The 12471-nt window shown below is 40.8% G+C and overlaps 1 protein-coding gene across 1 annotated transcript in view; it reads left to right on the top strand.

The window, feature by feature from the left end:
- Nucleotides 1–10993, top strand: part of INSIG1 (insulin induced gene 1) — an 11778-nt gene extending 785 nt beyond the window's left edge. The window contains exons 2-6 of the mRNA XM_008567083.1: nucleotides 3–263; nucleotides 3125–3249; nucleotides 4465–4631; nucleotides 4987–5086; nucleotides 9024–10993. Of these exons, the coding sequence (XP_008565305.1) occupies nucleotides 3–263; nucleotides 3125–3249; nucleotides 4465–4631; nucleotides 4987–5086; nucleotides 9024–9053 (683 nt within the window). The 3' untranslated portion in view covers nucleotides 9054–10993. The remainder of the gene's footprint in view (nucleotides 1–2; nucleotides 264–3124; nucleotides 3250–4464; nucleotides 4632–4986; nucleotides 5087–9023) is intronic.
- The last annotated feature ends 1478 nt before the right edge of the window (nucleotides 10994–12471 follow it).

The raw sequence follows: 12471 nt of genomic DNA, 5'->3' as shown, positions 1-12471 counted from the left end.
GTTCCCGCCGGCGGCTCGCGCCGCCCCGGACGCCCGCCCCTCAGCCCGGGGTCCCGGCGCTGCGGGCCGCGGTGGCCACGCCAGCAGCTGGCACCATCACCTGGTGCGGAGGAGCCTCGTGCTCTTCTCGGTCGGGGTCGTCCTTGCCCTCGTGCTCAACCTGCTGCAGATCCAGAGGAACGTCACCCTCTTCCCCGAGGAGGTGATCGCCACCATCTTCTCCTCTGCCTGGTGGGTCCCCCCCTGCTGCGGGACAGCGGCCGGTGAGTACCTTCCCTGTTCTTGCAGAAGTGAGAACGATGTCTGTCTGGCTCAGCACGCTTTTCAGCCTATCGGAAGCACTTGTTTGAAAGTGGGACCATCCACAGCGTAAGACCGTGCGTCTGCAGTTTTTGTGTCACTTAGAGAAAGGGCTCCGAGAGGGGCACGGGGTGTGGAGCCCCCATGGGCTAGTCTAAACCACAGTTCCCTGGAAGTTTGAGGAAGCGGGTGATGGAGATGAGGTCAGGAGATAATTGGCTGTTTAAGCAGACGCTGTGCCAGGCCGAGTGAGGTCTCCTCCCTCTCAGCTGGCGGGGACAGTACAGAGCGCGGCCTGCAGCTGTCACCTAGAGCGGGCTGCCCAGGATTGGCCGCCTGCGGAACTGGTGAGCGGCAAGGCCCCGTGGCTATTGGCCGCCCCAGCAAACATGCTACTCTGCTAGATGCCTGAAAACAAATCCGTCACGTGTGCTCAGAAGGCGGTTGCCAAGGGAGTAACTTCTCAGCACTTCCTTTTGCAGGATGGCCAAGGGAATGGTGGCCGAAAGCCAGGCCTCCTTCCCTGTAACTCATAGCTCTATAGATTAAGTACACAAGGAAGAGTAACCACCTTGTTGAGAGTTTAGACTTAAGTTCACCTAACAAGTCACACAGATGCTGTAAAACATAACACAGCATCAGTCCACACCACGGACAGGTGTACTGCTGCCTTTTTTTTTTTAATAGTAGAATTTCTTGGTTATTATTAAGCTGGTTTTGTAAAAATGTTGAATTGATCTTGGCCCAGCACATCACTTAACTTCTCTAGTTACACAGCATTTGTTTAACATTGTCAGGTGCTTTCTGCAGCCTCAACTCTGCAAGCTATTGAAATATAAGTGAGCAGGACAAGCCCCTATTCTTAGGCTCCCATAGTCTGGTGGGGAAGACAAATATGTGTCTAAGTAACTACAATACAGTATGATAAGTACCCTATTTGCTTTGTAGCTAACAGTGACTGCTTACCATGGCCTTTGTATGCTATGCTTCATTTATTCTTTAAAACAATAAAATGCTATAGCTCCGTTTTATAGATAAGGAAACTGAATCAGAGAGGTCAAGTAAAAACTCCAAAGGTACCCACCCAGCTGTTCATAGCTCTGTACCTAGTCTCCCTACAGCATAGGTGTGTCCACCGCCCAGCTTGGTAGAGTCACTTAAAACAGTAGAAGGAAAGAGTCTTGTGACAGACCTGTGTATTCTGGCTAGGACATGTGTCATCTGACGGACACTGTGATTTTTGATTATAAAGCGGTGGATAGAATGTTTTCATCTTTGTTCTCAGAAAGATGGGATCCTACTTTTGTTTTTTAAACCCCTTAGGTGTATTGAGACTTCTTTTTGAGAAATAGATCTAGATTTGAAATTTCAGTTTTTATGGACATTTGGCACAAAAGTTTCTTTGAAACAAAAGCTTGATCTTGAAAGTGAAATATTTTAGTTTAGCTCTCAGTATTTGTAATTGAAGCTTCAAGGAATTCCAAGAATATCTGAAACAATTTCTCCTAATTTTTTTCTTAACGATCAGCCAAGAGCATAAGGAAAAAGTTCTATAGTACATTTTTTTTTTTACCTATTTAGCTTTTATCCTTAAAAGGTAACATTAAGCTATAGTGAAGTAAAGTTATAGAATTGTTTGGTTTCCGTTTTTCTAAACTCTGCAAGTAGAACTTGATTAAATGTAATACGAAATTAAAAGCTGAAAAATTTTCATCGGAGTGTTTAGCTAAGCACAGCTAGAACTCTCGTTCTCTGTTGAGGAAGCCCTTTCTAGACCGAGGTGAGCCATGCATGGCCTTTGGGAGCCTCAGTGCTTGGTGCAGTTTACACAGTGAACCTTCTGTCCCGCAGTCCAGTCCCCATAGGCCTGTGTCCACTCGCCGCCACTATGTCTCTTTCATGCCTGTCTTTGTTTTTGCCATTTTGCTTCTCTTCTGCAATGCTGTACCTACCCACCTGTCCACATTCTCTTTAAAATTCCGTGTCTGTGGAGACTTCCTAACTGTTCCAGACCACAGTGACCTCTTCCTTCTCTGTCTTCCAGTTACATAATCCTCATAATTTTACACATGAGAAAACAAACATGAAGAGGCACGTCCCATCAGAGGGCAAACTGGGGCTAAAGGCTGAGTTTTCTATTCCTGGCACGGTGCTCTGTCCACAGGAACCAATTAAAGAATAGAGAAACTAGTGTAGAGTCCCTCATCCAGCACGTACCATAGCAGGTGCTCAGTGTCTCCTAGAGCACATGCCAGAAGCCCCTGAAAAGTCAAGCCCAGGGCCACTCTGGGCATGTGACCCAGACCAAGTCAGATCAGCAGAAATGTGAGTGTTCATCATGTGCCAGGCCAAGTGCTGGAAGCGGCAGGAATGTCACCTGCAATGTGACTGCTGGCCATAGTGCACTCATGGATGCTCACAGTTTCAATGGGAAATGGGAATCCTCTCGGTGAAAATGGAAGGTGAACTCTGCAGTCATTTGAGTTTTGTGTAGGCACATATGGATATTAAGTATTATCAAGTTAAATATTATCCATATTAATATGGATAATTATATTCCCTGCTCAATTCATTTTTATGTTTACTGAGACATACTTTTAACTAAAGCAAATAACAGTGATGTTTTTAAACTTTTCAAACTGTGGTTGGGAGGATGGTACTCAAAGAGAATAAAAATATAAAATTAGTCTCGATTTAAATATATTGTAGCTGATAAGCTTTCTAGGTAAAGAGCTGGTTTGAGTACTAGAATACTTTAATAATTACCACATAGAAATTGTACAATTTTAAGCTGGTGTATACTAACACTGTTATTTTTTAACAGCTATTGTCGGCTTGCTGTACCCCTGTATCGACAGTCACCTTGGAGAGCCCCACAAGTTTAAGAGAGAGTGGGCCAGTGTCATGCGCTGCATAGCAGTGTTTGTTGGCATTAACCATGCCAGTGCTGTATCCTTAAGTTGATGTGCTGTGTCCAGAGGAGTTTCTTAGGTTATACGTTGAATCACTTTGTTACTTATATTGAGTCCTTAATATTTAACTCATCCAAGTATTTTATTTTAAAGTATATTTTTTAGTTAACACTTAGTAGGATTTGGAGCTGGGGGGCAGGCAACTGGTGGATACAAGGATCGAACCCTGGAGTTATCAGTACCATGCTCTAACAAACTGAGCTAACTGGCCAGCCCTGCACTTAGTAGGATTTTTAAGGCACAGGACCTAGTATCCTTTCAGTTTGTTTCAGGAAATAGTTGAAATAATACCAGAGATAAAGTGAACTTATTTATCTCAGACAATCATCTTTTGGTTCTTAGTTCATTTTATAAATTCACTTTTACATTTCCACCTTACATCTTTCCAGCATGAGGAGTTAGTTCCTATGACAAAGTGAGAACTGGTGAGGGGCAAGAGTATTGCTCTTGTTGCCACAACTTTCTAGAAGGCTGAGTGGAGGAACATGTCTGCTTCTCTGCCCACAAAAATCCAAGGGTCAGGCACAGCAGGTCCCTGAAATTCTGGCATCCACAGATGGAATTCACTACATGAAATATACTATGTGTCTGTATATAAGTGCATTTTCCAGGAATACGGTTCATAGTTTACCAGTTCTCAAAAAATTTAGGGTTTCTTTAGAGCAACTTGGGGAGAAAAATATTTTTAGAGTTACTGAGCCTTAAATCTGCTCTACCCCTCTTTTAATGATATGTAAGATAGCTCTAACAAATTATTTGTATCACCAGTTCATAAGCAGTGTTGTAATGACAACTGTAAGTGTAATGTAACAGAATGCCATTCTGACAACATGTCATAATGCAGACATGAAGGCAGTGCTTGCTCTTTTCAAATTACCAAAAAACAGAAAGAAAGAATGGGATTGTAGATCACTTAATAGCAAAAGATACTGTTTTATGGCCAAAACACCAGTAGAATTTTTAAGTAACTTTTAGGAAGTTTACTCTTACAGCAAAGCTTTTGACTCAGCGATGGGTAGAAATTTCAGGTAATTTTAATCATTACAGTAACCTTGTATCCAACAAGTCCTTTCTTTAGCTCACTGTACAGTTTTTATAGATAGTGAATTTTTTGTTGTACAATAATAAAAACCACAAGTAGTTCTTATGAGTTTTTTTAAATGTTTCTTATCCTTAACTTTTGCATTACCAGAAATTGGATTTTGCCAATAATGTTCAGCTGTCCTTGACTTTAGCAGCCCTTTCTTTGGGCCTTTGGTGGACATTTGATCGTTCAAGAAGTGGCCTTGGGCTTGGGATCACCATAGCTTTTCTTGCTACTCTGATCACTCAGTTTCTCGTGTATAATGGTGTCTATCAGTAAGTGTGTGTTTTCAGATGTGGACTTTGTAAAACTGTTACTTAACTTTGATAGAAACACCCATTAAACGTTAATGTTTATATATTTTATTTGGCTTGTATGCAGAATGACATAGGAATGAAATTCTCAAAAATGCTGCTTATTCTTGGCTCACACATTAGAAATGCACTGTCCATAACTTAATGTTAAGAAAAAACAAGTAGTAGCAGTAAAACATTATTCAAATATTAATATTTTACAGCACTGCATGCTTAATATATATCCTGTATATCCCCATTAATGAAAATCTTTGAATTGAACCAGGTGCCATTGACTGCCAAGACACAATCTTTTTTTTTTCTCCCCCCACTCTAGATATACATCCCCAGATTTTCTCTATATTCGTTCTTGGCTCCCATGTATATTTTTCTCAGGAGGTGTCACAGTGGGAAACATAGGACGACAGTTAGCTATGGTAAGTGAAATGATCATAGTATCTCCTAACCCTTTAGTTTTTTTAGATTGATAGAATTGCTTTACATGATATATTGTAATTTGTGTTGGTACATGTCTAGTTCAGACTCAAGAACAACAATATTGAGAAAAGTGTACATTAAAAAAATAGGTAGTGATACCCAGGTAATTCTTTGCTAAATTATGAAAGATTTATAGATTTGTAAAGTCATAATATTCGAGTTCTAGTGCAACTCCTTTGTATTACAGGTATGTTCAATGGCTTTTCTAAATTCGCATAACTACTGTAGGAACCAGCAGGGGAAAGTTACTGAAGTGGCTAGTGTGAGTGATGTGTGATGAGTATCCCTCCTCCTTCAGTATCAAACAAATCAGGGTAATCTTAGGCAGTGTCACTTGGCTCCCTGGGTGACTGTCAACCCTCATTTCTTCTTAACAAAACCAGAGCAGGTGCAGGTGGTGCTGGGCCTCTCCAGTCCCTAGTCAGGGGCAGATGGAGCCTGAGACCGTGGCTCAGGCCAGCGCCTGGTGCAGGCAGGTGGACCTGGGCACAGCGAAGGGGACATTCAGAGCATCATCCTGTGCAAGCATTGCACCTGTTCTTATGAAAGAAAGAAGTACAACCTCCCAAGACACAGCTGCTTCCTGAGAGAGATGGAGAGGCAAATGAATTCAAGGATAATTTTAGCATTTCTTTTCATTAGTTAAAAATTGGCATTTGAACGCTTTAATTTTAAACAATTAAATGTTATTTTGAGCTGACTTTGACTCGAGGGCTTAAATAAAGAAAAAAAAAAAAAAAAAAAAGGCAACTAGAGCCATTGCTGTCAGTGATAAATTCTGGGCCTTTTTCAGAAAACTTATCTTGGTACCTCATGCTATTTTTAAAATGGTACATTAATGTGTGCCAGCTGATACCCATTTGTGAGCAGTTGAATTGGAAGGCCACATGGCTGTTTCACAAACAGAAGTAATTTCAAAAGGGTAAAATTTGTAAAGTGTTCCACTGGTTACTGAGTCTAAAGCTTCTTCCTCTTCTGCTCATTGGCAATTCTATACAAATCTGCTGCCAAAACAAAGAAGACTCCATTGAAAAAACTTTCTTATCTCCCCTAGTGGAGAATCATAGGACTTTGCTTTTCTGTGCTAAAAATCGAGTCAGGTAGGCGCACGTGAAAAGTGTGCATGTTCTGCATGCGCTGGACACCTTCCTTGTACAGCCCTCCTCGCCGGTCTCAGAGTAGAGCCAGGCAGCTCCCTAACTGCTTTATTGCTTTGAGGTTTTTGTTTCAGTATTCTTTGGTGGAGAATTCCTAAGAAGGTAACTGAAAACAGGATAGTTGACCTAATTATAATTCTCCCTTAAGATTTCTTTTCCTCCTTTTTACTCTTTGAACTTGGGGAGAAACTTATATTTGGATGTTAGCACCATATTTTGAAATTGGAGGAGAGACATTACCACCTTAACTGCCTTCTCTACTGGGCTCCTGAATGAAACCAGCCTTTCAGGGGTCCGATCCCAACCCCACCTACCATGTTTTTTATCCAGAAAAATTTAAATCCTTACCTCTGGATCCCAACTGTTACTCCTCTTATTGTTCAAAATTTGAAAGCTTATTTTCACCCTTAAAACCCAGGAGATTGCTTGACGTGTTAGAGATGGAGTCACTGTCAGCTGCTGTCCTTCCTCCCAGAGCAACTTCCCCCACTTTCCGTGTCATCATACTATAGAGACAGAGTGCAGTTGGCTGGGTAGTTTAGGGGTAGTGTTAAGAGATGTAGGCTTAAAATTGAAACTGCACCATGGAAGCCTTTGAGGGGGGGTGTTTAGAGTGAAGACAATGAAACCCAGAGGGCAAGAGCCTCAGGCAAGGCCCTCAGGTCAGCACCGTGACCAGATGTGACCAAGCTCATGTAATTCCAGATTTGTGTTTGATGCTGATCTTTTTGCCTGTTCTCGTTCTGTCTCAGCTCTCCTAAAATCCCATTTCTTTTCTTACCTATGGTTCCCTCCCTTAAAAAAACAACAACAACAACAACAAAAACTGTAATTACCTGGAAGGATGACCATGCCCAAAAGCTACAGGCTGGGTTTACTTACAATTAATGGTCTAGTAGCCTTTTTCTGTCTGGTGGCCTTTTGTTTGCCCTACTTGCTATTGTTCTTTGGGTCCAAAACCACAGCTGAGAAGCATCGGTCATCAGCCTGTGTGTTTAAGAGAAAATGATGAGTCCACAACCGTCATTTTATGGAATTTGTGGTTGTTGCTGTTTGTCACTTGAAGCCCCTCCTCAAGAGAGTAAGGCTGCAAACTTCCAGCAGAGCAGCAGGCATGGGGCTCCTTCCTGTTGCCCAGGCCCCACAGGGACACCTCGGGGCACAGCCCTGCCTCACCATCAGCCTGGGTTTCATTTGCCTTTCCTGGTTTTGGCTGAAAGCTGCTAATGATTATTGTTATGAAGGTGCACATTTCTTGAGCTCCTAACACTGTCCATAGGCATTGTGCTATACGTTTCCATTACTAGCTAACAGTACCTTGACATAGAGACTATTATCAGCCTATTTTTAAGTGGGGAAATTGAAACTTGGGAAGATGAAACAACTCAGGGAGGCAGAGGTGAAATTGAAAGCCAGCTTCTCATTAGCATCCCGTGCTGCCTTTTAGCACAAGCTCCCACCTGCCACTGACCCTCTAAACGGATGTTTAGAAGTCTGTGTTGGTGTCCTGAATTTACTGTAGGGTACCATCTTGCCATTTAAATATGTTGCTATTAGGCAACACCGATACAAGTTAATACGCCACGTTATATCCGTCTTGGACTGATTGTTAGTTATCTCAGCCCTGTGATGGTTTGTGTTCTTACACTGATGCCAGACCTAGCTTTAGTCTCCTGTGGACCATAGACTCTAAAATTCTACTTTCTGTTTATCAGCACACTAGTGAACAGGTAAACAAATAAGATCTTCTGATTTTCTGGATAAGTAATCTTCATCTTAAGGCATGATTGCCTAAATGGAGAGAAATTAAGTGAAGTGGAAAGGCCTTGGATTCACAGGAAGGAAGTGTGCTCTGAGTTTTCTCTTCTGTCCTTCAGCGGCTGTATGGCCTCAGGAAAGTCATTCTGTCTCTTTGGGTCTGCCCTTCCCCAGTGGAAGGAACTGCATGCTGTGTGAGCACTCAGCACGCAGCGCCGGCAGGAAGAGTGCCTGCAGCTCCACCTCACAGGCTGGTGGGAGGGTGGAGGGGAAAGATTGTGCAGAAGGGATTTCCCAACTTCAAACTGTGTAAACTTAAGGTCCAGTTATTTGCTTTTATATAAACATAACCTATTTCAAATATGTTTCAACAAATTGCTGGTAGGGTAAGTTAGGAGGCGTCAGATATTCAGGCTCATGGCAGAAGCCTCCCTTTCTCCAGATAAACAAACCAATTTTAAGAGTGCAATTCCTTACAGGATACTTCAGAATGTTCATAGGAAAATAGAATTAAAAGATAATGCAAATCTTTCCATGAACTTTTTAATGACCCTTCGTAAATTGCTATAAGTTTGAACTTTTAGGGGCACCTGTCATAACATATGCATCATTATGCTTTGATAAAATCGAGTGTTTCCTTTATGTGAGTATTAATTTAGTCATACTTTCACCAATATCTTGCACTTATATAATAGGCTTTATGTAAGGGCTTTAGCAATGTAGTTTCACTTGAGGTAGAGAATTAGCCTCATCTTATGGGTAAGGGAGCTGTGGGCTCGGCTCGTGCAGTGAGAAGGTTGTGCAGGCGTGACAGCTCAGGTCGCAGTCATGTCTGGATCATATTCCAGTTGAGGGAATTTTTAATTTTTTACCTTTCAGGACCTACTTAATTGATAATTAAAATATTTATACGTTTAGTGCTAACTTCCTCTTTCCTCTTTTTTTTCTTTTCCCACCATAGGGTGTTCCTGAAAAGCCACATAGCGATTGAGTCTTCAAAAAGCAAGATTTGGGAAGAAAATCTGTGATAGTGGATTGTGGCAAAGATTATCTTTTTCCTAAATAATCTATTTAGATTGGGCTAACTGTACAAATGACTCCTGGGAAAAATATTCTCCTGGTCTAGAATAGCGAAGTGGAGAAATGACTACTTACCTTGAAGTCCTGCCTTGACTGATGCCCTCACGCCTGTCTGCACCCTGGAACGTTCCTTCCCAGGCTGTGTGTGGGACTTCAGGCAGTTGGCAGTTTCCTAAGTGTTAGGTTTCATTCATGTTATTAAAAACGAGTTGCCATATTTCAAAGCCTTGAACTAAACTTAATCACCAACTCTCAGATTTGTATCAGTAGTGCCCAAAGGAGATAGGTTGATGGTGCTTAACAGAGATGAAGTGCAGTGTAATAGGAATAATATTTATCCAAAAGATTTTTTTAAAATAGGGTTGTGTAAAAAAGAGAAAGAAAAGAGGCAGCAGCAGGGAGGGTGAGGAGGCCACGCTCCCGTTACGCTGCCGTGGCCGGTCCCACGCGTGTGCACCACCATTGACTGAGCTGTGCTTTCTCTCCCACCCGCGGGACCTCATGCAGACAATCTCACTGTGAGAGCAAGAGGCAGTGAAAAGCCACAGGTGTGCACTGTGACAGACTGGCGTCTTCACCTCAGCTCGTGAGGGTTTATCCAAGATCCGTAATCATCCGAGGGTGAATGCCTGTCTGCTGCATGTTTCAGTCTTAGTGAGCGAAAAGCGTTTGTTTCTCTGTTACTTCAGAATAGAGATGACTGCTTTTTCCACAGCCCTATGGAATCTGCAATCTATGATTGCCTTGTAAAAAGAAGAGTGCATATGTCACTACATTAAACATGTGGTGTTTCTAAATATTCCATGATACTGGTGAGCACAATGTATTCATTTAATGGCATAGACCATGTTAGACCTGATTTGCAAGTATTGGGTCTTAAACTTCAAGTGCAATGTATATGAAAACCAATCTGAGCCTTGTATTCTCCTAAATATTTATTTTTCTTTTTTTTTTTTAATGTATAAGATGTTCAAGAGAAGGGTTCTCCATTCATTTCAGTGCTGCACGGAGGCTAAACTCAGCAATAATTTCTTTTGAGTTGTGAAGTTACTTTATTGTTATACCATATACCCTCCACTGAACCCTAGTACTCTGAATACTCCAGTTTTGTGGGTTTAGTAATTTTAACTTACAAATTTACCTTTTTATAGTTTGCATTTTAAGTGTTTTTGATTTTTTTTTAATTCTGTGAAAGTGGCTTGATTAAAAGACTCCTTTTAAATACAAGTCACCAGTCAGCAGAATAGAAACTTGTACTAACTTGCCCGTGAGTGTTGATGTGTGTATTTGGTTTCATTTATGTGATGATCCTTGTTGGGTTTTTTTTGTTTGTTTTATTTTATTTTGAGGAAAATATCTTGGAGTAAATTTTAGGTTACTGAAGCTAATTTGTTTTAGAGGAATTTTGTTTAAAAGAAAATGGGATCATTCTGAACTTTGGAATGATCCCTTATACATTTTCTGAAAATGAAAACAAATGATTAGTTATGTGAAAAAACTTTTCAATGAAGATGTCAGTATTTTAGGAAAAAATTTGTTAGATGAAAACAGTAGGTGAATCTTTAAAATATACTTGATCATGCACAAACAAGTATTTTTTTCTTCAACTGGAAGTAATTCTATATCTGTTAATATAGCCAAAAAAATGTGAATCTGAAGAATTTTTTTGCCAATAGTTTATAACAAATATATGAACCAAAGTGATTTGAGTTTGTAAAAATGTAAAATAGTATGAACAAAATTTGCACTATACCAGATTTGAACATCTAGTGAGATTCACATTCATACTAAGTTTTCAATATTGTGTTCTTTTTGCATTCATTTTTTACTTTTATTAAAGGTTCAAAACCACCTGTTGTATTTATGGGTTTTTCTTTTTTAAAAAAGAGGGGGTTGGTATTTGCTGTGTGGGACATTAGAATTTGGAATGGAAAAATATTTTGTAGAGCTCTTAAATTTTACTGAATTTCAGCACAGCCACTGGGGTGGATCATTTGAGTAGGTTTTCCTCATGAGGGAAAGTTAAACGTGATAAAAGTTGCATTGAACCTGCTGTGCATCCCCTCCCCCTGCTGGTGCTCTGCTTCCATGCAGGACACGGCCTAGCCCGCCACCAGGGCACCGCGCTGCAGCCAGCACTGGCATGCCAGCCCCTGTGGCTGTGGATTATCTCGGATAGGATGAGCCCCTGCTGGGAATATTTCCAATAAAGATGCCTTGAGCTCCCAAAACATTCATACCATGTTTAACACAACTTTTAAAATTTCTGTTTAATTGGAAAAAAATTTCAATACTAGTAGAGAAAGGCCTTACCTTCTTGTACACAGCCCAATACATTTTTTAATACAGATGCAAACCAACGGGTTTCTACTGCATTTAAAATACAACTGTTTAGGGCCGGCCCGTGGCTCACTCGGGAGAGTGCGGTGCTGATAACACCAAGGCCCCAGGTTCGGATCCTATATAGGGATGGCTGGTTTGCTCACTGGCTGAGCGTGGTGCTGACAACACCAAGTCAAGGGTTAAGATCCCCTTACCGGTCATCTTTTAAAAAAAATAAAAATAAAATAAAATAAAAAAATAAAATACAACTGTTTAAAAAAAAATACAACTTCATCCGTGTATGGAAAAACTGGGAGAGCTGACGACACAGACATTTCCCTCAATATAGAGACTCAAAGATTTGCCTGAGATTAATCCAGTTTATGTGCATCTGACATAGAAATGTCTTCTCGGAACTAGTCTAAATTCATGTTTTAGAAGAAGTTTTGGGAGTTAAACATTTCCTGGAATTTTTCTGGTCTTTGAGCCAGGAATTGAGTTACACCGTTTCATTAAAGATAAGGTATGTAATTTACAAGAGATGGCTTTGTTCACTTTTCAACTGCATGAGCAAGGCTGTGTAAATAGGAACTCAGGATGGACTCAAGGGTGTTCGGTTTAGCTAATTTCAGAAGTCACCTGTGATCTCGCACATAAGGAATGTTCTTAGAAGTCACGTGTGATTTCTTACATAAGGAATGTTTCTGGCAGATTTGTCTAAAGACGAAGTAGATATAATCAAGTCATTTGGTGGTCTGGCACTATCCCCACCTTAAGTATTAATATTGTAAAATACTAATAAGATTAAAATTCAGTCTCAACATAGGCAATAAGAAGTTTGCCTACTCCCCACTAATCTGCCATCTTATTTATTCTTGGAGGTAGGTGGGTTTATGAGCAGTAAGTTAACCATGAGAGGGATTTCATATTGATCCCTGAATGCAGTCAAAATATGCAAAGAAAGATAAGAAAAAGGTGCATGAAATAGATCCAAGTGCCAATACCAA

This window comes from Galeopterus variegatus, unplaced genomic scaffold (genome assembly GCF_000696425.1).
Source record: "Galeopterus variegatus unplaced genomic scaffold, G_variegatus-3.0.2 Scaffold292, whole genome shotgun sequence".
Taxonomy (NCBI): domain Eukaryota; kingdom Metazoa; phylum Chordata; class Mammalia; order Dermoptera; family Cynocephalidae; genus Galeopterus; species Galeopterus variegatus.
The sequence above is the reverse complement of the archived record's forward strand: the minus strand, read 5'-3'. Positions and strand labels throughout refer to the sequence as shown.